The sequence below is a fragment of the Euprymna scolopes genome, chromosome 29 (assembly GCF_053919585.1).
Source record: "Euprymna scolopes isolate OS-2025 chromosome 29, ASM5391958v1, whole genome shotgun sequence".
Classification (NCBI taxonomy): domain Eukaryota; kingdom Metazoa; phylum Mollusca; class Cephalopoda; order Sepiida; family Sepiolidae; genus Euprymna; species Euprymna scolopes.
The window spans coordinates 9,584,689-9,612,318 of record NC_136510.1 but is presented as its reverse complement, the minus strand read 5'-3'; the positions used below and the strand labels follow the sequence as shown (position 1 = coordinate 9,612,318).

General features: G+C 35.5%; 1 protein-coding gene and 1 pseudogene across 4 annotated transcripts; both read left to right on the top strand.

Annotated features, from left to right (window-relative positions):
* The first annotated feature begins 618 nt into the window (after nt 1–618).
* Nucleotides 619–8,533, top strand: LOC145252475 (leukocyte elastase inhibitor-like). The gene is made up of 2 exons (XM_080111899.1): nt 619–1,030; nt 7,087–8,533. The coding sequence occupies exon 2, from the start codon at nt 7,141–7,143 to the stop codon at nt 8,296–8,298; it is 1,158 nt and encodes a 385-aa protein (XP_079968025.1). The 5' UTR covers nt 619–1,030; nt 7,087–7,140; the 3' UTR covers nt 8,299–8,533.
* Nucleotides 8,534–16,482: 7,949 nt separating this feature from the next.
* Nucleotides 16,483–23,722, top strand: LOC145252476 (leukocyte elastase inhibitor A pseudogene; annotated as a pseudogene). Of its 3 annotated transcripts, none has more exons than XR_013863603.1 (2): nt 16,483–16,616; nt 21,487–23,391. The product of XR_013863603.1 is annotated as a leukocyte elastase inhibitor A pseudogene, transcript variant X2 (transcript). The 3 variants fall into 3 exon arrangements; XR_013863604.1 differs by having other exon boundaries at nt 16,491–16,632; XR_013863602.1 differs by lacking the exon at nt 16,483–16,616 and adding an exon at nt 16,781–17,069 and having other exon boundaries at nt 21,487–23,722.
* Nucleotides 23,723–27,630: the final 3,908 nt, after the last annotated feature.

The window sequence follows — 27,630 nt, the reverse complement described above, 5'->3', positions numbered from 1 at the left end:
ATTTTATAAAATCAACAGTAGATTCTCTACAGTGCAATATAGACTATAATGTATTGTGGGCGAAGTCACTGCGGGGAGGCATGTGAAGCTTTCTTCCGGTACACTACCGGAGGGTGGGGAAGTCTTTAAATAGAACACGCAATCAATCGATTTCATTAAAAATGGGAGATTTCACTGATTTCGATGACAAATAAAGTATGGGAAGGTAGAATATTTGTTAATCCTCATTCAATCCTGGACAACGTCGGGTCTCCCTGCTAGTAAATAAATAAATAAATAAAAAAAAGTTATACCCAACGTGAGTATAATAGGATCATTAAAGGCTAATTTATAATCCATGGCACCCTTAACACACAATTTACCCCTAGTTTGTAAACATCTGTTTTTTTTTATTAAATTATAAAGTTAAAGTAGGTACCAAACACCCTCCCCTCCTCATGTTAAGAATGGCTTTCTAAATAATAACGTAATTTCTGATACTGCTAGTGCACTAGTACCACAATTTATTCACAGCAAACCTTAAAAGCGTAAACGTGACAGACCAACCAACAAAATAAATAAATAAAAAATAGAGAGCTACGAGACCATATCTAAAATAATTTTTTGTTTCACTTCTGCGCTTCCGTAGATTGAGAATGGCCTCGTGCAGACATGGCTTTATTTAATTCGTCTGCTGATTAGCGCATTTTTAGTGATTATTTTTGTATTATTAAAGTTTATCTCGTGATAACGCGTCCTTTTTTAAAAAAATGTAACAATTCCGAATTTGTCAATGAGTCAGAAGATAAATGGAATCCTTAGATAATTTGCATTATAAAAAGACGAGAAAACGTTAAGTTTTGTCAAAAGCATCCATTTTGCCATAACTTTCAGGTTTTGTTTGTTTAAGGCGTGTCTGTTCGACGATTTCCCATTCGTTCTTCACAAAAAAAACCCCACATTTTTTTTTTGTTCCTTATTAGTGTTACTGCTGATCGCCAAGAAGATATCTACGCAACTGTTGATCAACTCCGGCTTCAACAATTAAAAGGTAAGTAGTTATTTTTTTGTTTATTATAAAATATTGTTTTGTTTATTATAAATCAGTTTTTTGTTTATTATAAAATATTTTTTTAAACGCGAGTTTATGAACTTTATCGTAATTTTATATATATATATATATATATATATATAAAATTACGATAAAGTTCATAAACTCGCGTTTAAAAAAATATTTTATAATAAACAAAAAAACTTATTTATAATAAACAAAACAATATTAAAGTTTAAAACTTCATCTTTCGTTATTTTTTTTTTTATTTGTTAAACAACGTGATTAATTTAAATTAAATTTTAATCATAGGATTACATTTTCAATAATCACGTAAATATAAACAAACGTTTGTTTACATTAATCGTTATATACCGGTGTCGACCCAACGTGTCCCTTTTTGTGATAATAGGCTTCGAGGCGGCAAATCTGCCAAATGATCACCCATTTCCGGATTATTGTCTAACCAGATAGCGTATTAAGCGTATATAACCAGAAATGTTGCTTGTTAAGGCCCTGAACTTAAGAGAGATGAATAAAGTGTTTAGGAAAGACAGAGTTCATGCTGAAAAATTAGTAATAAAAATAAAATTATTATTTTTCATCAAACAAGGACATGGTTGGCCATTTTTAACACTAACCAATAAAACTGAATAAGCGCTTTAAAATAAGTTAAAACACTAAAATCTTATCCAACAAGGTAGAAGAATAACTTATTTTGCCATTGATAACATTTATTTGTTATATATTTGAATTTCTGACCACTTTTTCAGTTTGTTGGTTAGGTTAAAGTAAAAATGCCACTTCATGGCTCCCTACTCCATCCTTCGGTAAACAAGGAATAGGATACTAACTCTCTAATAAATAATAATAAATAGTGTTCCGTCCGAAACTCTATCACTAAGATAATGACCAATAATGGCCAATAACATTCCAGATTCTCTGCATTCGATAATTTCATTTTCAAAATACAAAAAAAAAAAAAAAAAAAAAAAATCTTATTATATTTTCCGAAAAAATCATATCAAATAAAACCACCTATTTAAATATTTATTTTTGTAAAAACAATTATGTAAAATAAATAAATAAATAAATAAAATAAATAAAAAATAATAATACAAAACTTTTCCAGTTTGCTTCCAAAACAGAAACCAATCCTGACATAAAATAATAAGGAAGTGACAAAATATTATTTTTTTTTTTTAAGTACATGCGAATTCAAAATAAACCATGTTACTTTTTATGGATTTAGCTGAATACGAAATTAAAAATCACTTTATTGGTACTTATGCACTTATGTTACCGGGCTGGTGTAGTGGTGTGCCTGGTAGGTGTAACTACTCTGTACTTTCACCTAACAATTTAATAAACATCAATAAAATAAACCATTTATTCAAGTGTTGCTTGTTATGTATTTACGATGTTAAAAATCACTTTTTGGTACTTACTTATCAGGTACTAAAAATAATGAGCAATGTCGGTAGAAAGGTAACTTATTAGTTATGGTGACATTTATTGCATTTTCTTTTTTTTTGTGACTTCTTTGCAATATATCAATTCAATTCAAATAATAAGACAAACCAAAAGGGACAAGAAATGAGTTAACCTAAGTGCATGCATAAGTATCAATAAAGTGATATTTAATATCGTAATGGTTTATTTTTAATGAATTCGCATGTACTTTAAAAAAGTATTTCGTCACAAAAATATATTGTAAAACTTGAATTTTAAAAGTGCTATTTTTTAAAAATAGTATTTTCAAGTTAAATTCAAGTTTTACGATATCTTTTTGTTTATTAAATTGTTAGGTGAAAGTACAGAATAGTTACAATACGCCAGAAGTATCAATAAAGTGATTTTTAATATCGTATTCAGCTGAATCCATAATAAACGGCACTTGTACGAATGGTTTATCTTATTGATGCTGCACCGTAGTCACGTGATTAAAATTTTAGCAGACGAAAAATTGGGAGACAAAAGAGTCAAGAGTTCCAAATAAAATAAAATAATAATAATAATAACAATAATCTTCATCTCAGATATTTTGAAAACGGAATATTTGATTAGTAAGAAAAACAGCAAAATAAAAAAAGAATAAATCTAAGGGAGATAATCTTGACCTAACATTCCCTACTCGTTCTCACTTATTTTTTTCACGTGTAAAAAATAAATACGTCATCCATATAAAACGAAAAGTCTTGACTTTGCTAATCCATATACATTTATATAAAAAACAACAACAACAACAACAAATAAACAAAAATCTCTAAATGTATGTATGGTGGACCACAAAGAGGTGTAAATTGAACAAAACAAAATGACAATCTCTCTCTCTCTCTCTCTCTCTCTCTCTCTCTCTCTCTCTCTCTCTCTATATATATATATATATATATATATATATATATATATATATAGAGAGAGAGAGTTTGTCATTTTGTTATATATATATATATATATATATATATAATATATATATATATATATATATACACACACACACTAGCATTAGCAGATACTGATGATCACCAACGGGTTCTCACACCTATATTTTATCATCGATGAAATCGCCTATTTTTCAATCAAATCGACTGATTACCTGCTCTAGTTGGAGACCCATCACGGTGGAAGCTTTAAGTGCCTATCCGCAGTTACAGTTTAAGTTTAACATGAAAAAGTCAAGTAACATGGTTCATACCATCCCCTTCCCCTCCCTCCCCCTTCACCTCACATAAAACCGACCTTGTGTCACATTTTGCTTACGTGGGGAAGCAAATAAATACCTACTTGTGGCACAGTGATTAGAATACTTGGAAAAATCAATTGTAAAATTAATATTTTCCTGAAGGTTGAAAGTTCAATTCTCAGTGTGGGCGACCATAAATACAACTGCGAATTACTTAGGACCCCTATCCAGTCATGGCTGACGGAATGAGAGCATGCTACGCCTATGAAGTAAATAAAGGGTTCTGTTCGAAATCCTGTCCAAATTCCTGAGTTTGATAAAAACATTCCCGAGTTTGACAAGGTACACTGGAAGAAGGTCAGAGGTTACATTGACTGAAACGTTGTGAAAATAATACTTACAATGAAAACAGTAGTCTGAAGATTCTAAATAATACAATAATATAGTAATGAGTTCAAAAATTAAAAAAAAAAGAAAGTACTTTGGTGCCATCAGCTGGAATCCAAACCAAAGCAATTCAGCACTTTAACCTTGTTCGAACATGTTTTCCCACACATATATACACCCACACGTACGCACACACATACGCACACACACACACACACACACACACACACATATACACAGCCTCATACGCACACTCACATTCACGTACACACATACGCGCACAAGTACACACACATGCGAAACGTCACTTCCTTTAAAGTGAAAGCCAGACATGCGCAGTCAGAACACTGACCCCAGTACAAAAGTCAACAAAACCTGTCAACTTCCTCTTTTTGCGTCTGGACCAGCGTTCGACCTGTTGAGTCGACGAACTGACCGCATGTTCTAACGTCACTTTCTCTGCTACTGTAATGTGGGGCAAGCGCAAACACACTTAATACACTTTTCCCTCTCCATGAACTGGATTGACTTACTCTCTCTATCTCCCCTTCGCTTTGGCCCATCGACACAGACATGTGCGCGACTTTCTACTGAGTTTAACCCTTTCTTTCTACAGCCAACTTGCCACTTCGCATTTCTCTATTCCTTCCACACACGTAGTCGTCAACGGCTGAATGAACACGTGTATACGAAGACCATCATTTCTCAACAGAAAATAAACAACATGTTTATTTTATTCCAGCATTTGAGTTCTGTGTTTTCTTCATTCAATTCGTTTCATTATTTTTTCTTGTAGCGAGTTAGGGTATTTTATATCCTGGTCCGCAACAACCTCCATCTGAGCTATCGTTAGATGTATATCGTTAGATGTATATCGTTAGATGTATAAAAAAGGCTAAAAATTAAGCGACTTCAAATTAAAAATGTATATTAACACATGCTCAGAAGTTAGTCAATTTACTCCTGCTAAGATCAACTTAAAAAAAAAAATTTGACCCCTTAGCAGCTATTTTTACAGCCTAAAAACCAAATCAAAATCATATGAAGCTAATTGAGCATTTTCGAACACAATTATTGTTTTCTTAAATAGTTGATTGTGCATTGCATTTAATTTTAACAACCATTGGAAATAATCGACATTTTTCGTTTAAAGGCCAGGATGATTAGTCGTAAGGTGTCTGTTCGTCTTATTTGGAACTATTGCTTTATTAGGCAGCACTTGACACAACACATAGCGGAGAAGGAATCTATGTATCTCGAGTCCAGTGAAATCCAAATTTCAAGTAATTATCACTATACAATCGGTGAACTTTTGTTTTTTTTAAATGAAGTTGTAGAATTTTATTGTCACTATCGCTTTAAAAAAAATTTTTTTTTTTAGAAATATGTACATAATTAAGGATGAATTGAATCTAAAATTAAAAAGAAATGCATCAAAGCAGACTTTTATCGTATTTAATCATGTTTTTTATTTTTCCTATTAAAACCTTAATTTACAAAACCTAAATATTAAATAAGAAATATCAACAAAGAATATGTCAATATTGTAACGAGATACATAGATGATATCTATAAATATAAAAGCGAAAATGTATGTATGTGTGTGTGTTCGCTTTTTCTGTGTGTCAACAAAAGGCTTCTTTCAGAGAAGCGGTCACTCGCTTAACAACTTTTTAAAACTTTTTATATCACATAGAAATCGTAATATCTCACAGTTAACAATGAAGCTCGCCTGTCTATTTAATTTGCTCGATTTCGGGAAAATAAACATTCAACATTTGTCGCTCGCCACATGTGGGTTAGTCTTTTTCCTATAACATCTTGGGGGCAAGGAAAAAAGCGTTCAGCAGTAAATGAAATCCCGCAGCCAAACTTTGTTAAAACGCGCACCTGCTAAATCCAAGTAATTAAATAAATTCAAACGCGTTTCCGTTAGCATGTTGCGGTGGGACAATGGTTAACATCGCACTTTTTTTTTTTCACTTTAATTTGCAACTTTGCCTCAACGGTTCGGGTTCGATCCTCATACTTACTTTTATATATATATATATATATATATACATTAGCTGGCTGCTCGGCATTGCCCGATCATACAAAATGCTTAAACATGATATTTTAATTAATGCAGATTGCGTATGTATTATTATAGAAGCAATCTTCTATTGATTATTATATTTTACAAGCAAGAGTAAGTGGTAGACTAATTCGCAAAAAGGATAAAAGAATAATAAAATAATGATAATGTTGTTCATCAAATTTCTATCTGTTTTTGTTTGCAATATCACATCAGCTGATATTTGGGCTTGACGATAAATGCCCTGGAAAAGTCACTTCTGATTAATGTTTATTTTTAAAGTATGCGAGCGAAGAAATGAGTTGTGGCGATTTTAAATGATACCTCTTCTTTTATCATAAATTGAACTCATAAGAAAAAAATTAAAATAAAATGGTGAGGTACACCCGGGCTTGAACAGGAGATCATTTGATCTGTAGTCGAAATGACAACAAATAAGTTTTTTTTTTTTTTTTAAAAGAAGAAATGATTTGCTGAGATTTTATTATCACTCCTTGGCAGGTGTAACGTAAAATATTCCCCTGTAAAAATTGTTTTTTATCTATAAGAGTGAAAGACTATTTTTTAGATCGGATTTTTTCTTATTTTCAATACTTATCAGATGAATTTCTGTACAAAACATATCTAAGAACACTGCAAGACATATAAATTATCTTTGTGTGAAATTTGCAAAAGATAGATGCACACGCACATACGCACACACATGCATGCACACACATGCAGTGAGTTTTATATAATAGTATATATATATATATATATATATATGCTTAAACAGTAACAATGTCTATTATTAAATCAGAGCTTATTAAAATATATTGATTTTTATTAATATTTTTTCACAAAAATTTGCCTTCTTTTTTTTATGTTTATTATTATAGTCCTAATTTTATTTTATTTTTTTTTTATTTCTAGGTCTACAATATTTCCAATCAACTAATATAAAAAAAACCTCTAACCCAAATCAAGATGGCAGCTTCCAGCTCACAATTGAAAGAATTGTCCACTTCGCTGAGCAAATTCGCACTGGATTTGTATCAGAAAATGTCCGAAGAGAAATCGACTGACAACATGTTTTTTTCCCCATACAGCATCGCCGTCGCCCTGTCGATGACTCTGGCTGGAGCAAAGGGAAACACTTCAAAGCAGATGTTGGATGCCATGGGCATTGGGAGTACAATTGCAAGCAATCTGCACCAAACGCATGAAGAATATATCTCCCTATTGGAAAAAGTGCAAGAGGGTTATCAGCTAAGTACCGCAAATCGCTTGTACGTGAATCAGAATGCCCAAATTCTCCCTGATTTCTTGCAGCTTGTTTCAAAAATGTACCATTCTGTTAGCAAAAATGTGGATTTTGGCAACAGCGCCAAAGTGACAAAAGAAATTAATGACTGGGTGTCGGAAGCAACAAATGGCAAAATAAAAGATCTTATTCCAGATGACGTGCTGAGCAGTTTGACCGCCTTGGTTTTGGTCAATGCTATTTATTTCAAAGGCAAATGGGATCAGGCCTTTAGTGCTAAACACACGAAAGTTGAAGATTTCTTCAAGACTGCCGATGAGAAAATACGAGTTGACATGATGTTTATGAAGAAGAAACTTCCGATCAAAGATGATGATTCTTTGGGTGCCAAAATTCTTGAGCTACCGTATATCGGAAAAGACTTAAGTATGTATGTAATTCTCCCACACAAAGTTGATGGATTGAAGAACGTCCAGACCAAAGTTGACGCCAAATTCTTAGACTCTTGTCTTTGCAATGATGGCTTTCATTCTGTAGATGTTCAGCTCTCTCTGCCTAAATTTAAAGTCGATAGCAGTTTCGATTTGGGAACACTCCTCTCCACATTGGGAATGTCGGATCTTTTTGACGCTAACAAGAGTGATCTGTCTGGAATGAGCAACAGCCAGTTATATGTGGACAAAGTTTTGCACAAGGCTTTTGTTGAAGTGAATGAGGAGGGAACGGAGGCTGCAGCTTCGACTGCAGTATCGGTCAATCTCCGCAGCATGAAGATCACATATCCATTTAAAGCCAACTATCCTTTTATGTTCTTCATCGCAGACAAGAGGTCACAGATGGTGCTTTTCATGGGGAAACTGGTCGCCCCTGAAAGCAAATAAACATTTCTACTCGCTGTGCTTATCAAAAGTTTTACTCTCCGAAAGTTCAAAAAGAAAACCAGAAAATATTTTTAACTGCCTTCTCTCCCTTTCTTTTTTATTCCAACAAAAATTATGAACCTTTTTCGATGCGACTTATACTATACTAGCGAAATTTAGAAAATGAAAAAATCAATTTAAAAAAACAAAACAAATGTATCTACTGACTTTTTGTGTCTATTTCAACTAAAAACAATGATATCTACTTAATTGGCATGTCAAAAGTACTTAAATATTACCACATTATTTAAAAAAGCACAAATTTTCGAGTGTTATCATAAAAAAACCCTTGACATATTTCTTTGGAAGCATGTGACATAATGACAAGGGAAATAACTCGTATTTATGATTGTTAATACACAATTTATTAAAAAAATTTGCCAATAGTTACACACTATTTACCTCCCCTTGGAACTCTCCAGTGTTTTTTTAGCCAAACATTTTATTTTCGCTAATTTTCGTCAAAAAAAAAAAATGTTTTCTTTAATAATGTTTTTTCTACCTCATCGTTTTTCGTAATTTTTGGATATTTTCATTACTGTGACATGACAATTAAGTAGAAACCATTGGTTTGTCTTGAAATTAAATTTAAAAAATTTCGAATTTTACTATTATAGTGTAGCCGCACCCCATTATGAACGTTTTTTTTTCATACGGTTGAAATATGTAAATCAAAACAAAAAAAAAAAAACTTTTCTTTTGAACTGATACATAAAGAATTACATTAATGATAAAAAATTCAGAATTGTTAAAATATACAAAATATACAAAATTATAAAAAAATAATTAAAAAAAAAAATTGATATATTGATGAAATAAAGTGATTATTTAAAAACTACATCAAGCTAATTCAGATATCCCACCTATTCGAAAAAAAAAAAATAACTCGGACAAATAATTTTAAATTCCAGTAAAATATTTCACTCTCAAAATATTGTGATCAATATAATTTAATATTAATAAAATTATTTAAAAAACTTTGTGTATGTGTTTTTCTCATGATCTCCATTTTGAATTACATTTTTTTTATGCTATCGGATCAGGCTGTCTGAAGATACTGGCTTCCTGACTTAAAATACATCAAACGTTGATGGTATTATTCTTTTGCCTTTATCTCTATAAAACTCAATCATGTACTGCAAAGCCAAAAACAAAACCAACAATGTTCCTGTTGTCTAAAGTAAGAGAGAGGGGGCTGTGGGGGGAAAACAGAGAAGGCTTACCGCTTAAGCGTCCCTGCATGTATCTGTCATCCGGGGTCAGGCTGAGAAAAGAAAAGAAGCAAATATGGCGCCTGTAGTTTTTATAATATGTGATCTCGCAAATTTGCGCCAAGTCACACCACATGCATACACATGAGGGGTACTTGGGCTGTATAAAAGCAACTAGCATTAAGAAGGTGGGGGTGGAAGGAAAGCACTACGAGAATCCATAAATTTTGTTGGTTTGCATTGGATTTTGACTCACGTGTTTGTTGAACTTTTTGAACGGAAACAGTTCTTATCCTAAACAACCGGACCAAACACAATGAATAAATATTTAAAGATATAAAGAACTATAAGTCACTATTAATCGAATATTTAGTGAAAAAAACAAACAAAAAAAAAACGCTATCCTGTAAACTAAAAGAAAACATTTAAAAATCCTACAAAAAAAAGAAAGAAAAAAAAAATGAATTCGTAAAAATCGACCTAAATTCCCTCACTTCCGGTATAATAAAACAATGTTTATTCACAATAAAGACAACTCTACAGGCACACATATTCAAGGTTGCTAACTATAATAAGTAATTGAAGCCAAATTTTTCAGGGAAAATAAAAAAAAGGCCAAATTGAAAACTAAAGCCACTCTTTTAGAAACAAAAAGTAAAAAAGAAAGTCCAAATGGAAAATTTCTTTTATCAATGCTATATAAAAAAAATGCTTATGTTGAAGATGTTAGCTTCCAAATATTTGTGTCTGTTTTAAAAAAATTAATTTTATATTGTTTTCATAGTGTAACCCATACAGGGCCAGAACAGATGCACAGGCTTGAAAGAAAGATGCAGCTGACTCCAATCCTTGTGGCATCATCTTCTGTCTCCGTTCAGTGGTAGGATTTGTCCCCGTCGCCATGGTTTGCTTACTTGTCTCCAATCTTGGTCCGGTTTCCAGATTGTCAACAGGGCGGATCTGAAAACAGACTGCACTTCCAAGCAACGGCATTTCCGAAACAAAAGAAAAGAAGTCAAGGATTAACTTTTTTCATAACGTAAAATAATTATTGCATTAAATATTACAAATAGTATGTACACAAGGTGTTACAAATTCTAGGGGCTGGCATTCGTTCGCTAACAAAGTTCTTTGTCTGTTCTTGTTAGTTTACCCTTGAGAAAAAGATCAACTTAGAAAAGAAAACAGAGGCGCGTTTCAACCAAATTGCAATGCGAGGGAGTGGGGTCGCTGAAGACGCATGGTAGTGTGTGGGTCTTCTGCTTCAGATGTCTCCGTTATATCCGGAATCGTTGGTTGTAACTCCGCCTTCTCGATACAGGTCCCAAACGGTCACCAACCAATTGGAGCCGACCCCTTCTCACTGGGTCCAGTAATGTTCCACTTCCCAAAGGTGGGGGGAGGTCTAAGTATTTTCCACCGAACTCTGATGCAGAAGAAACAAAAGAAAAAAAAAAAACGACCTTTGTATAGAAAAAAAAGGTTTTCAGGTTTTAACGAGCCCCCTCCCCCTCTCCTTATTTGAATTAGTCAGAGGCCATAACAAAACTAAATTATTATTTCAGTAAAAGGAATAAATATCCATGCCCCAATTTTATGGCCTCACTATCAACTGTCTATCCTTAAAGTCCAGTTTATGAGAACTAGTCTATCTTGCAATAAACTTTTTTTTTGCCTTTCATTTATCACCTGGAATGCTTTTCCCAATAGCCTTCATGGTCGATTGCAACTTAACTGACCATCTGAAGGCTATTATTACCTTGACCCCCCCCCCCCCAGAGCCGGAGGTCCCTCAATTAAAACATAAGTGCCAAATTTTCACTGCTTGGGAAATATATATTTATGGTGTCTACTTGAACCTTTCAACTATCCATTTTGTGAGGGGGGGGGATCATTTGACCACTTGTTAAGAACACAACTACCCTTTTCTTCCACCACCACCATGATGATGATGATGATGATGATAAAGTCAACAAATACAATACAACAATACAAATCTGACCACCCAAAAGACCCACCAGCAAGGTTCTCCTTGCCCTGTGCCCCGTTGGGTCACAATAGCAATAAAGTGAAGATGTTTCCTATGAAATTTAGACCATGTGCTTTTTATATATACTTTTAAGGGAAATTAAATTTTTTTATATAAATATATAAGGAATAATATTTGTTCACAGAAAGTCGGATTTGGACCTTATAATTCACCCTCGTCCATTCATCCATTTGTTCCCAAAATTCTCAATAATTACCTATTACATTGAAATTTTGCATGAAGTTACAACTACCCTAGAGAGGAAATGTAACATTCTCGGATTTTTGATAAAAGTTCTGGTTGCGTCACAAGGGGGTCAAAAGAGCCCGAAATAGTACTTTTCGCTGCATAGAATCTTTTCCAATCATAAGATTTTGCTGAAAATTACCCAAAAGTAAGATCACATGAATATACATCTGGCAATGTAATAATTGACCCTGGGAAGATTCTGGGGCTTGAGCCTCAGGATGTTTTAGGGGTAAAAAACATATCTTTTGGGGCTAATTTTTATTTTTCTCCTAAAATTCAAGGCATCAGTCGGGGAACCATATAGTTTTTGGCGTGTTAATAATGCATTCTACAGTTTACATATTATTTTTTAAAGCATACTAAAGAACTTTAAAGAATATTTGAAAGTGTTATATTTAAAAAATTGTCAATAAATCTGTAGATGAGTACCCTCAACTAAATCCCACTCCTCTAAAATAAGATTTTTCTTTTTTAGGCAATTACATGTTGGAAAGAACAAACAACCATTATTTCAGAATTTAGAGTGAGGTAATAGTTTTGCATATAAATTTAACATAAATTTAACACCCATTTTGGACTGATCGTCTATCCAAATAATGTTGGATGGGCGTATCATGACCACAAATGAGGGTGTTTAGCTTTTTTCCATGGAACCCAGTCTGTCTTTAGAACAGTTCGATGCCTATTTGGCTGACTTTTCTCCTCCTTTGACGACTGAAGTGGCTAGGTTCGAAGATAGCATAACGGAAGATGAAGTCATTGAAGCCTTGAAGTGAGTCGGCCTTAACAAGTCTCCAGGGATCGATGGTCTGCCCTATGAAATTTATTTGAGGTTGTCGCACATCTTTGTTCCCTTGCTGAAAGTTTTATTTAACTAATGGTTTAGGAACGGCTCAACCCCCAAGTACTTTACCATGGGTCTTGTGAAGTTGTAATGCAAAAGCAACGATGGTGGGGATGGGTTAGATAATTAGGCTTAACACGGAGTTAAAGATTTTGGCTAAGATTCTTGCAAATCGTCTGCAGCTAATCTTATTAGCTCCAAGCAAACTTGTGCCATGAAGGGCAGGACAATCCAGGATAACTTGCACTCGATATGTAAAATATCTAGAAGTGTAAGCCATTTTTAGTTTCAGAACAGTTTCAGATGGTTCGCTGTTACACACAAGTCCTGGGAGTTGACTTGTTTGTAGTAGACAGTTCCACAGAGCAAAATATTCTTACCGTGTCGAGATGGAAAAGAACATGTGAAATTGTTCCAGAAAATGTTTAATATTTATGCAGCAATTCTGGTTTCTGATTGGTTGGTAGCAGAACGTGAATTAATTTAATTCATCAGTTCTTAGCAGCATCGTTTATAAATAGAATCGTCCGACTGTGTGGGATCATACCCCATTATACAACCAAAATATTGCAACACTTGATAATAGAAAAAGTCAACACGGAGACCGTGCTGATTAATTTAGATCAGTCCAAATCCTTTGATAGGGTTAACCATCGTTACTTGGGGCTGTTTTGTCAGCGGCAATCGTGGGTTCACCTTCTTTATGCAAACCCTGCGGTGATGGTAGAAGTAAATAGGAAGAGATTGAGACCCTTCAGCTTATCACGATCTATTTGTCAAGGTTGCCCTTTATCACCAATGCTCTATGTGTTTGTGCTGGAACCTTTCCTTCACAGGCTAAAGGTGAATCCGGTCCTACGCGATATCACTTTGCCAGGCGCCTCTTTCCTGCTTAATAACTCCGCCTATGCTGATGACGTAACACTGCTTGTAATGAGCAATGCTAAGATTAGTGTTGTTGGTGTAGAAATCATATTGTATGCAACAGTAACAAGAGCCAAAATTAACTGGAACACGTCTTGGGCTTGCTCATTGGTGCCTGGAGAGGTATCCCTCTTCAGGGACCTTATAGCTGAAGCAACGGGTCTTGCAAGATACTCAACATCTGGTTTGGTCTTGACCTTCAGCTTGAGAAAAATTGGTCGGAGGTTCTGAAAGCGGTCTGGTCCATAGCTAGTCTGTGGATCAGCAGAAACGTTTTGCTAAAAGGGAGAGTGAAGGTGTGCAATTCGCACATCCATCCTATCTTCATTTACCATCTATCCGTTCTTCCTATCTTATCAGATATTCTACTATTTGGAGAGGGTTCTTTTCAGTTTCTTGTGGCTTGGAAAGGCCCCTATGATCTATCGCGATATCTGTTATCTCCATCCTTCTGAAGGCGGTCTGGGTATGCCAAATGTGGAGATTCATTTGCACACGCTTCAGCTCTATTACCTGGATCGAATGTGTGCACAAAGTGAGGGAAACAGTAGCTCTGGAAAGAGGACACTAAGAAAGCCTTTTCAGCTTTGATAAAAATGCACTTGTCCGAGGGGAAGCCACGCAGGTTGCCGCTGGGATAAGTGCTCCTTCTATTGCGAGTGTTGTCGCAAATCGAAATTCCTTTTAAAAGTGAGAGAAAGCCTCTCTAGCACTCTGCTGTTGTCTCGAAAGGCATTATATAGGATTTTAGTGAGGGGATCCATTAGGGGTAATATAAGTGAGGGGCTCTCTTTGACAAAGTGGCAGCTTCATTTGATCTGGCCTTGGACGCCCAGGTCAGGATGTCTCATAAATGATGAGGCTTCTCTGACCTGGCTGGTGATTTGAGATGCTCTCTGGGTTGGTAAGAGACTACACTCAGCTGGCTTGGCTATTTCGCCTCTATGTAAACAATACAGCGACGAGGTCAAGACTTTATGCCACGCCTTTGTTTACTGTCGTATTGTTGTGCTGCTGATTGAGTTTGTTACAGGTCTCATGGTCCGCATACTGAACGCACCATCTCTTACTCTAGTTCCTATCAATGTTTGTAACAATTGGGCACCGACAACTGATGGGCTTAGAAGAGAATTATTTTTGACCTTGCTAGCTGTGATGAGAGGTGTGATTTAGAACACACGTATGAAAGCGGTCTATGGGTCGGGGACTTCACTCCTCTCGACCTTATATGAATCTTCTGCTACCATTTGAAGGTTCGTATTAAGGCAGAGAGGGTTAGACTTTCATCGTCTGATTTTGTTGAAAGATGGGTGTCTGTTGTGCGCGTTTGTCAAGTAAATGGAGTAAGGCTTGATTGGTACTTGGCCTTAGTTAAAGAATTTTGGGACATAAAAACGAACGTCAGCCATGACACGTCTTAGTCGAGAGTAGGTCACGATTTAAACTAGAGTAAGAACCAGTTTTGTAGGCTTTTGCGTTCATAACCTAACTAGTGTATGATAGTGATCATTAGGTTCCGTTTTTAGTTTGTCCCGCATTTTTTTCAAACCCGATTCCTCTCCCCTAATAGGTGACAAATCATTTGATTTGTCAGAGATGCAGGTTCCCTTTCGAAATTTTCGTAAGAGGTGTTTAGAATAAAGCATTTGGGCCACACCCCATTTTCAACTGGCAAATCGGCATATCTGCCACAGTTTAGTTTTGTTACTAACATTGCACATATTTTATTTTATTTTTGTATATAAAATTTTTATCCCCCCCCCCGTTGCATATTTTCATATATCGGTTTTAATTAGGTTCTCATGGTATGATGTTTTTATGGTGATCGATGAAGGATGTATACGCCGATGGGTGTATAGTATGAATGCGGTATTATGGTGAAAGTAGAGTGAAAGTAGGAACTAGCTAGGTTAGATAAGTTAGCATTAGTTTGTGATGACTGTTCCCTCCTCTTCCCCCCCTTTTCTGCCTTGTGCCAAATTTTTCTTTCAAATTCCTTTTGTATTTTAATGAAAATAACTATTTACCCTCTTCCCATTATATAAAAAATATTGCAACAGTATGTAATCAATAAATTTGTGATAGTAAACACTACTCACGCAACTACTGTTGCCAAGGTCGCTGGAAAGATGGTGGGATCCTTCTACCGCTCCAGAAGATCTCTCACTACTGATGCAATTCTCTATCTATATAAAAGCCAAGTACGTCCAAGGATGGAATACGGCTGCCATATCTGGGCAGGAGGTGCTAAAAACAGCCTATCCTGCCTTGACAGAGTACAAAATAGACTTCATGACTTAGTGGGGGATGCCCTTTTCTCTACCCTGCAACCTCTCTCCCACAGAAGAGACGTTGCGAGCATATCCTTGTTTTATCGTTATTTCCATGGCAGGTGCTCGTCTGAACTCCAATCTCTGGTCCCCCCTCGCCAATCTTTCACGAAAAACACCCGGCTAGCTGAATTCACTGTGAAAAATTTCCCCCACTCTTTATCTGTGCCTAAATCAAAACATGGATTCCATGAACAAAGCTTCTTTCTTAGAACTGCACGCTTGTGGAACTCTGTTCCGTCTGCCTGCTTCCCACCGGACTACAACTTGGATGTCTTCAAGTCCAACGTAAACAAATTCCTAATGAACCGCCCCCTTAAGTAAACACTTCATCAAATCTCCACACTAACGTAATGTACTTTCAATAACCCTTATCCCTGAGTGGCTTCTGGGCCTTGATAAGTGGTGACCACCGTGTAAAAAAAAAAAAAAAAAAAAAAAGCGGCAGTGCCCTGTTTAGCCGGTCAGATGACTAGATTGGAGAAGGAAAAAGAAGATAAAGAAAAACTTAAGGTTGTAAGTGGATTCGTTGTATTCATGTGACTTTAATTTGCACATAAGAAAGACAAATTTGAGAGAAGGAGTCGAGTTTTTGACAGCAGAGAGAGAGAGAGAGAGAGAGAGAGAGCATAGACGTTGGTGTTGTGAATTACGGTTTAAGTTAAGAAGAGTTGGTACGAATTGCGGTATTGGTGAGAAAAATTTCTGGTATTTTTCTTTCATTACAAAAATAAAGTATTTTTCCCTTTTGGCCTTCCGTAGGAAAAAAAAAAACAAAACAAAAACAACAAAAAAACATAGACATATGCCGCTGAAGCTTTAGTTCGTCTGCTGATTAAGTTACGTTGTATTTATTAAAGTCCAATTTATTTAATCCTAAATTCGTCCACATCGATTCATAATTTGATTCATAACTTTTTCATCTTTTTTTTTTTTTTTTTTTAAAGTTTTTATTCTTATAATTAAAAAGTTAATTTTTCAATGTTACCCAAACTTTCAGATTTTTTTTTTTTTTAAGGCGTGGCTACGATTTCTCGCCTTTTTTTTTCCCCCTACCTGCTGTGGGCTGTGGGCTTCATTAGTTCCAAAGGTCGACATATGAAAATCGGTCCTATTAAATTGTCCACAGCTTCCAAGATTATAAGGTATTTATTTACTTATTATTAACTTATTATAACTGTCGGCGTTGCCCGGGATACGTTCAGTTTTGTTTACCTTTTATTTAATTAATTACTGATTTCGGTGCTCATTTAAATTGGTACTTGTGACGGCAATTAAAAGTAAAGAAAATACAGAAAAATTCTGTATGATGGATGATGTACTCATTACAGAACAAAGTTGTCATATTCCAAAAATTACGTAATTTGATCTGGCAGTTTTTTCCCCTTTTATTCAAGAAAATCAAATTTTACGACTAAGCGATCCGTCCGTACTGTTTTCGTCGGCCATGATGAAATCCAATAAAATAAATATGGGGAGACAACTCAAATCGAAGTTGAGAAGTAAAAAATCAGCCGTATAGTGTAGTAGTAAATCGCTAAAAATCGTAAATTTTGATTTTCTAAGTTAAAAAAAAAAAAATACTTGATCGATTAATGTGATTTTTAGAATATGACATCTTCGTTCTATAACGAGTACGTACATCATACAGACATTTTCGCCATGAGTGCCAATCTGAATAAGAAGCACCAGCACCATTGATTTATTTTATTATTATAATTTTTATTACTTTTTAAATAAATTATAATTTTTTTTACTTTTTAAATAGGATATTTTGAAATTAAATTTCACCATATGGAAGATTTTTAAAGAGGGGGCCGTTTTTTAAGGACTAGTTTTGTTTATTTTTCGTAGCGCCGTGACAAGTCAAATGAGTCCACCCTCCAGTCCCTCCACCAATCGACCATGTTATATCAGGTTAAAGGTATTCAAGCGTTATAACAGTTCGGTTCTCTTGTAAGAGAAGAGACGTCTCCCTGGACGATTTTCGCTTTTTCTCGCTCACATGCCCTTATTCCGAATTCGCAGCAGCAGGCTGATATCAGTGGACTTTTATTTTTCTACCCCCCCCCCCCTGCCGCTGCCCCTCCACCGCCCTCTACCCCCCAATGTAAACAGAATTTTTGTGAAAAATGAAACAGTTCTTCTGCTCGGTGTGTCGGCGCGTTACTTACGGTGGGGGGGGGGAGGCGGAAAAACGGTAAATTAAACTAAGCACTTCTTAAATGTTGTACAAGTTCTATAATTGAAAAAAAAAAACCCCCCCAAAAAAACGAAAAATAAAAATGCTTTTGTAAATCGCTCGTGAAAACTAATTTTTTTTTTAGATCAATTAAAAAGCATCAAAAACTGCGTAACACAGAAAAATTAACCACATTTTGTTGTTTTTGAAAACTTGTTATTTCAAATGTCTGCTTAAAAATTCTTCCGCGATGTGACAAGTCACCTTACTACGCGCGTCCATGCGCGAACGCATCATGTAAGAATAGGATAAACGATGGCGGTGTTGGCACAAAATAGTGCAAGAAGTGTTCAGGGGTTAATACTATGCAAACGGTAAATTTGCGACGAGTTTGAATATCAGATTCGTTGTCAGTGACCCCGAAAACCGTATACAAACAAATTTTATTGGTCGGTGTTCTGTTGTAGTTAAAGTAAACATTTACCACAAATTTGTACCTGTTTCCACTTTAACGTTTTCTTTTAAAAAAAAACGACTTAAACAAGTTTTCGGGTATGCTGAATACGAATATCGCATTTAAATTTTCCGCAAATGAGTAGTTTTCCGGATATTAATCAATGTAATTTTTTATGTTATTGCTGATGGCCATCTTGGTACGTGCAAGTATGGGCGTAGTTTCTCGGGGTTGCGTTTACGTGCAAGAGCGTGCGCTCGCACGTACCAAGATGGCCACCAGCAATAACATAAGAAATTACATTGCTTAATATCCAGAAAATTACTCATTTGCGGGAAATTTAACTGCGATATTCATTTTCAGCATATCCGAAAACCTTAAAAACCGTATTTTAAAAGGAAAATGTAAAGGTGAAAAACAGGAAAACATATACCTTTTTTTAATGTTTAACATTATATATGATAGTAGCGGGGGTACCCGGCGTTGCCCGAGTGTTTGTTTCCAGGACGGGGGGGGGGAGTTTTAAAAAATGTTATTGTAGGTAAGTAGGAAGGATCAAACCCGGAGTCATGAGTAAAAGTAGGAAAATAAAGTGTGAAAAAAAACAAAAAAAAAACATCTGCAACGTTAACAGTTCAGCCACCAAGAAAAGTCCATTCCAGTTGTTTAGGAAAAAAAACAAAAAAAAAAACGACTACGGTAGGTCGGCGCGAACGTGAAAATATAATGTGAATTGTCCAACACGCTAACCACTACGCCACAGAGCACTGCAGCTTAGTTTAGTGATTTTAAATAACTTCACATGAAAGAACTACGAAGCCAAACCGGTGTTCTCTTCTCAACTGTTCCTTGTGAACGATCCCCAAACGGTGTTAAGTGGTGGCAGGGGGAGAAGGAATTTGTTAGAGAGAAAATATTTTACCACTTCCATTGATCTTAACCGATTTTGGCCGTGACTTCTCAGCAGAAGAAGTATAGAAATCTAAGATTATCGAGGAATTTGAGAAATAATAAGCCTATAACACACCTCAGATATTGTTCTGTCGTTTGTGCATATTATATTTGCATGAAATATCTTGATTTTTAATCCTATTAATGTCAAAATCAGACGGGAAAAAATGAGTTCATTTATTTATATAGAGATAAATTATTGTCCAATAAAAATAATTAAATAAAAACAAAAATCATTTTTCTTATTTCGAATTATTTAATCAAGTAAAAATTCCAGTTTTTACCTAAATAAGCAGGTCAATGCTATTTTCGGACAACAACTTTATTAATCCAAAATGATAGAGGTCTGAAATATACAATGACATTATGGTGAGATGAGTATGACATAATAATTCAACTATCTGTTGGATTAATTTAAGATGTGTTAATGGTTAGATTATGATGATGTAATGCACTATCCTCTACCCCCCCCCCCCGAGTCATTTGACAGTGTTCTGAATGAATGATTTAATGTTTGTTGCTGGTAAGGATTGTGGATAGGATGATGTTATTTGCAAAGAATATTAATAGATGATAGGTGTACTGCTTGTACATAAAATAAAGAAACGGTTGTGAACCATCATTGGGTAGACTGCCCTCCGGTTCGGGGATTATTCTGTCCCATGTAATGTTCATAATCCCTGACCCACTTTGGTTCTTGTCGTGGCCGATTGGAGCGTCTCGGAAGCTGGTCAAAGGAAAGTTGGTTTTGTCTTACTCCAGGTGTCACGTTCCTTCTCGGTGTGGTTGGTACCATGGGTGAAGGCGTTGGAGCCTGCGGTGTGGGAGGTGGCCTGGTAGATGTAGGCGTGGGATGTTGACTGTCATCCACTACTGGTGGTGGTCTGACCTGTGGTGGCTGAGTGAAATGAGGTGGTCTACCCTGTTCAGCTGGTGTAATGCAGACAGGAGGTGAAGCTGGTGCAAGCCCATTGTTGTTCTGTAGTTTTGAGCTTGTGACAGTCTGAGATGGAACAGCTGGGGTTATTAGTGTCCCACTCACTGGTGTAGGTGGGTTGGGATTTCCTCCTTTGAAGTGGTATCTCGGGTCATGGTTGATGGTGTGTTTTTCAGGAGGGGAATACACTGGCATGTACTTTCATAAGAACTTCCTGTTGTGTAGTGTCACTCTGCCTGATCCGTCCATGTGTACAACATACTGGTCATACTTCCTATCACGATGGAATGATTATGTCGAAGCCACCAAAATCAAGGACAAAGAACTGAAAATCCAACTGTTAGAGTGCTGTGATGAAACTTTGCGCAGAGACCTTACAAGATCAACTGGCGGCTCCCTGACAGGAAAATCTCAAGAAGATGTTCTAACAGCCATGAGAGCCCTGGCAGTGCGTGAGGAAAACACAATGGTGGCTCGGGTTATGCTGAACAATATGACACAAGATCGCGAAGAAACTGTGCGCTCATTTGGTGCTCGTCTCCGTGGACAAGCAGGAGTATGCAAATTCCTAATACCGTGCCCCAGCTGCAGCCATGAAGTCAACTACACAGATGCAATCCTGCGTGATGTGCTTATTGGTGAACTTCAATGACAGTTCCAGTTTTGTCCCATTTTCTTGGATAAGGGCCAGTTTGGTTTTGGATCCTGACCTGGTCTCCCACTCTGAGGGGTGGTAGCCGCTTTGTATGTTCTGTTAAGCGTTCGGCAATTTTCATGTGTCAGTTGCGTAACGCTTCCTCTTTCAGAGTAAGTGTGTCACTCCATGTCTCATGAGGTTTGTTGTCTATATATATATACATATATATATGTACATATGTAAAAATATATATATATATATATATATATATACACATATATATATAATTCAAGTGTATATATTATTTTATTATTTAAAAATGTTTTTAGTTAATATTTTGGCTAAAATTTTTTTCTTAACATTTATTTTTTATTTTATTTGTTGTTTTGTTCCTTTTTCAGATTTGAAAAAACAATTTAGGTTGATATTCAGCACCTTATATTTAAAAAGACAACTTCAGACGAAATCAAGATGGCAGCTTCCAGCTCACAATTGAAAGAATTGTCCACTTCGCTGAGCAAATTCGCACTGGATTTGTATCAGAAAATGTCCGAAGAGAAATCGACTGACAACATGTTTTTTTCCCCATACAGCATCGCCGTCGCCCTGTCAATGACTATGGCCGGAGCAAAGGGAAACACTTCAAAGCAGATGCTGGATGTCATGGGCATCGGGAGCGCGATTGCAAGCAATCTGCACCAAACTCACGAAGAATATATCTCCCTATTGGAAAAAGTGCAAGAGGGTTATCAGCTAAGTACCGCAAATCGCTTGTACGTGAATCAGAATGCCCAAATTCTCCCTGATTTCTTGCAGCTTGTTTCAAAAATGTACCATTCTGTTAGCAAAAATGTGGATTTTGGAAACAGTGCCGTAGTGACAAAAGAAATTAATGACTGGGTGTCGGAAGCAACAAATGGCAAAATAAAAGATCTTATTCAGGATGATGTGCTGAGCAGTTTGACTGCCTTAGTTTTGATTAATGCTATTTATTTCAAAGGCAAATGGAGTCAGGCTTTCAGATCCCAGAACACCAGAACTGAAGATTTCTTCAAGACTGCTGATGAGAAGGTACCTGTTGACATGATGTTTATGGAAAAGAAATTTTTCATGAAAGACGATGATTCTTTGGGTGCCAAAATTCTTGAGCTACCGTATCTTGGAAAAGACTTAAGCATGTACGTAATTCTCCCACACAAAATTGACGGATTGAAGAACGTCCAGACCAAAATTGACGCCAAATTCTTGGACTCATGTCTTTGCAATGATGGTTTTCGCATGCTAAGTGTTGAACTCTCTCTACCCAAGTTTAAAGTCAATAGCAGTTTCGATCTGGAAGCGCTTCTCTCCACATTGGGCATGTCGGACCTTTTCGACCCAAAGAAGAGTGACCTGTCCGGAATAGGCAAAGGTCAGTTGTATGTGGACAAAGTTTTGCACAAGGCTTTTGTAGAAATTAATGAGGAAGGAACTGAAGCCGCAGCCAGCACTGCTGTGGCAGTCAATTGCTTCAGCATGACGATCACGTACCCATTTAAAGCCAACTGTCCTTTTATGTTCTTCATCGCAGACAAGAGGTCACAGATGGTGCTTTTCATGGGGAAACTGGTCGCCCCTGAAAGCAAATAAACATTTCTACTCGCTGTGCTTATCAAAAGTTTTACTCTCCGAAAGTTCAAAAAGAAAACCAGAAAATATTTTTAACTGCCTTCTCTCCCTTTCTTTTTTATTCCAACAAAAATTATGAACCTTTTTCGATGCGACTTATACTATACTAGCGAAATTTAGAAAATGAAAAAATCAATTTAAAAAAACAAAACAAATGTATCTGCTGACTTTTTGTGTCTATTTCAACTAAAAACAATGATATCTGCTTAATTGGCATGTCAAAAGTACTTAAATATTACCACATTATTTAAAAAAGCACAAATTTTCGAGTGTTATCATAAAAAAACCCTTGACATATTTCTTTAGAAGCATGTGACATAATGACAAGGGAAATAACTCGTATTTATGATTGTTAATACACAATTTATTAAAAAAATTGCCAATAGTTACACACTATTTACCTCCCCTTGGAACTCTACAGTGTTTTTTTAGCCAAACTCGTAGCCCCCGAAAACAAATAAATATTTCTACTCGCTGTTTCCATCAGAACTTTTGGCGGTTGTGATGTCTGCATAAATATAAATTGAACCTGCTCGGTTGAGGTGGGAACTCTTCAGTGTATAGCAAAACTGGTGACGAGGATGTAGCAATTTAACAAACTTCGAATCAACGAAACATAAAAAAAAGAAAAGAAAAAATAGATGTTACTCGAATTCAATGTCAAGATCAAAGAGTAGTATCTGTTCTTCAGATGCTGCACTTCAATTTCTTGTTCTCTGTCAGTGGAGGAGAAATACTTTACGACTGAGACAATTTTTATTTTTGTTTTTTTTCTCCACATTAAAAAACAACCCTGGTGTCTAACTCTGTCCCGTGGGGAGACATTGTAAATAGGAACAATACGAGTAAAACTAGCAACTTCCTGTTTTGAAACTTGGCAGAAGTAAACAGTATTGCTTGAAAACCCCAACGAAAATGTAGGTCACAACAAGAATATCTGGAAAATAAAGATGTTTTTTTACAGGGAAATTTTTTACAGTAATAAATATGTTTATTTACAGAAATTTAATAAAAATAAATATGTTTATTTACAGTTTAAAAAAATAAATATGTTTATTTACAGAAAATTTTTTTACAGAAATAAATATGTTTATTTACAGAAAATTTTTTATAGAAATAATTAATATTGAAAGAAAATAATTTTTTACTGTAATAAATTAAAATAAATTAAAAAGAAAATGAATGAATGTTTACTTAAGATAGGTAAAAAATATATATTCATTTTTCACTTGTAATAAATTAAATAAAATAAACGTAATGAACAAAAAGTGCATTAGTTCAAATATAATGAAACTACATAATAAACATTAATCAAGTAGATGATATTTCCGAAAAATTTATGCCAGCGTCTTCAGATTAAGTAACACCATTCACTTCTGACAAGTTTCAAAACCGGAAGTTGCTTGGATCAGTAAATATGCTGGATCAACGAACATGGGCTTTAAAAGAAAAAACAAAAGACAGTTTTGAAAATTCAAAAAATTTTAATAAGAAAGTTATGAACTTTTTATTCAATTTAAAGTTCTAAGAAAGCAAATAAATTTCTTAAATTGATACAGTAAGTATTAATAATAATAAAAAAATATGAAAAAAAATATATACTGATGGAATAAAGTGATTCTTTGAAACCGTTTGCTACCTTTTTTATTTTAGGTGGTCGGCCATTCATTTTGCTCATACCTATAAAAAAGGAGAATGTGTTGAAAGAATGAATGTTTTAGATATAACATGTGTTCATGTCCGTGCGGGTGTAACCATCGTTCGTTGCGGGACTGGTGTTGTAGAAAGAAAAGGAAATGTGTGTTCACCTCAAGTTCGGGTCACTATCGTTTGTTCGCGCGTGGGAAGAGAAGTGAGTAATGTAATAGAACGAGAAATGGCAGTCCATCGTGTAGACAAAGAAAAGGATAGAAGGTTGACGTCAGTTAGCAGTCAGCTACGCAAAGGTATTCTCAGGGACCAGTAGTAGATAGAGAGAGAAAGAGTGTAAAGGTGTACATACAGTCTGTTGGCTTTTTGTCCCACATAGTAGTAAATGGCGTGAGGTATGCGCGGTCGGTCCGTAGACCGACCAGCTCGAAAGCTGGTCCTAAAAGGGTTAGAAACAGCTTGTCTCTTCCTTTTATACTTGTTTCTGATGGTCTTTTGCGCATGTGTGAATTTCCTTTGAAAGGAAGTGACGTTGTCCTTGTGTGCGTACGTGTGCGCGTGTGTGAGTACATGTGTGTACGTTAGCATGTGTGTATATACACGTGGATGTGAGTGTATGTACGCGAACGTGAATATATGTACGTGTGTGGACGTGGGCGCGTATGTTTGTGTGCGCGTATGTATATGACAAGTAATATAGCTTGAGATGTGAACACATGTTTTTGTGTGAGACTTAAAAAGGCTCGCGCAAATGTTCATAAAGAGTGCTTATTCCTTGTTTCTTTTCATTGGCCGAGTAGCGGTCACTGAGAGGCGTGTTTTCAGCTTTTTACTTTTTATTATTTTTCTCTTTTTGATTGGATGGGTGCATGGAGCCTATACGTAGTGACGTATGTACACACTTTGTCTGTGACAGCAGACGAGTCAACATCTGTTTGGGAGTTTTATTACTTTCTTCGTGAATCCCCACAGACTTACTGACAAAATAATTTTCCAACGAAGGACTAAAAAATTAAATTAAAATTTCATGTGTATAAATATACAGTGGCGACAGAAAGATAGTCCGCACTTGTCATTTGTTCAAAAACCGCAAATTTGAGCTAAGTTGAATGTAAATGTTTAACTAACCTATACCTCATTTGATTCGTCTTTTATTCCTCTATAATTTTACCTGTTCATATTTGACTTTTAATTGAAGTATCCTAGTGTTCACATTAATTTAAAAAAATTAACTTCAATTTATTTTGCTCATAAATATTGGTGCGAATTCTTAGAAGCAAACTAATACAGTGGTTGCAGAAGATTCATTGACTTAGAAGCAAAATAGTTTTCCAACGAAGGACTTGGGATTAAAAGTTTTCTTTTATTTAACATAGCTTTAAAGGTTGAAAAACTTCCATGAATATATATACAGGTGACCCCCCCCCAAAAAAAAACGGGCCCCAACTCTAATTAGGCCCAGTTTCTTAGTGTTTTGTCGGAATGAAATGAAACTTTGGTCATAACTAGTTTATTATATTCAAAACATCACATCAAAACACTATGGTCTTTGGCCTTTTTTTCTCCATTGACTGTAAAATGCTCAGAAAAACAATTGAATGTCCTCTGCTTTTTTTTTTGGTCACCCTATATATATATATATATATATATATATATATTACCAATATATGATTATATATATATATATATATATATATATATATATATATATATTGATTTACCAGTGGTGAAAAAACCGGACTAGAGTGCTCAATGTGTATCCAGAGCAGTATATAGGAAATTTATTACTGTGAGTCCAGAATGAGTTTACATATTGTTTCAGCTAGGGGAAAATCCTCAAAAAGAAGAGGAAATATCCAACTAGCATCGTCAGAATTCATAGATGGACTAAGTTCCTAGCTGAAACAATATGTAAACTCATTCTGGACTCACAGTAATAAATTTCATATATATATATATATATATATATATATATATATATATATAAATGCAAGTGTGTGTGTGTGTGTGAGTTCGTTCCTTATAGATACCGAAACAGCTGAACAGATTTTCTTTAAAATTTACAGAACTTTAGTGAGAACTGGGAGTGATCTTAGTTAAGTTTTGTCTCAGATAATTACCGATAATCAAAACCGTTATTTTAATTTATCTATCATTGGTAAAGCCATTTTTTCCATGTCGTCGCTTAGCAAAAATGATAGAACAACGGGCCATGAAAATTCTACTCTGGGTAAGTTGATAGCATGTTTTTTTTTTTTTGCATGACATGTAGGTTCAAACCCCACACGTAAATTTCTTAATGTTTTTTTTTTTGTTAACTGAAAAGAAGTTTATATAAAATAATTTTATAAAAGAAACAGTAGGTTATCTAGATTGTAATGTAGAATAACATATATTTTGGACTAAGTTGATGCATGGAGGCATCTGAAGCTTCCTCCCAGGCGATTTCATGGATTTTGATGACAATGAAAATATAGGAGTGTGAAATATTCGTTGATCATCATTTAATCCCAGGCAAGGTTTTGTCTCTTTTCTAATATATATATATATATTACTTGTACTGGAGGAGTTGAGTCGGCTTCATGAAGATGCACATCTCGTATCGCTGCGGCCCAAGCCCGGCGATCGGAGGCAAGATCCCGAGTGAGCAACAGCCAGTCACGTCTCCAACAAGACAGGCCATAGATGAGCGGGCCCGAAATAAGTTCAGCGTCGGCTTTGATAGTCCCGAGCCACGTTCTTAGCTGGCCACCGACACGTTTTTTCCAGCCGGGTAGAGGACGTGGGGAGATAGTCTCGTGGATAAAGACCCCTGCATCACAGCGAGAGGCATGGCCGAACCATCGAAGGCGTCGGGCCCCACAGTAGGTCAGTAATTGCCTGGAGATTGCATTCTGAGACGGTTTCAATACGAAAGGGACAGAAGGACTCGTCCTAACCAATGCGGATTCCGACCTGGCTGCGGATGCGTCGACCAAAAAAAAATATATATATATATATATATATATATATATATAATTATTATTATAGTAAATAATTATGTCAGCCCTTTTAAGAAACTTGTTTCTTATCGTTGAGCACTTTCAGTTGAATTAAAAAGTTGGTCAATTTAGCTCTTATGCTCAGATCATCATATAACGATTAGATCACTCTGACAGACGTTAAAAAGCATTTAAAAAATGAATGTTCAAAATTCAACAGCATTTCTCGTGGTTAACGTAAGCTGA

Excerpts from the sequence above, each read along its gene's own strand:
- LOC145252475 (XM_080111899.1), top strand. The coding sequence starts at position 7,141 with ATGGCAGCTTCCAGCTCACAATTGAAAGAATTGTCCACTTCGCTGAGC.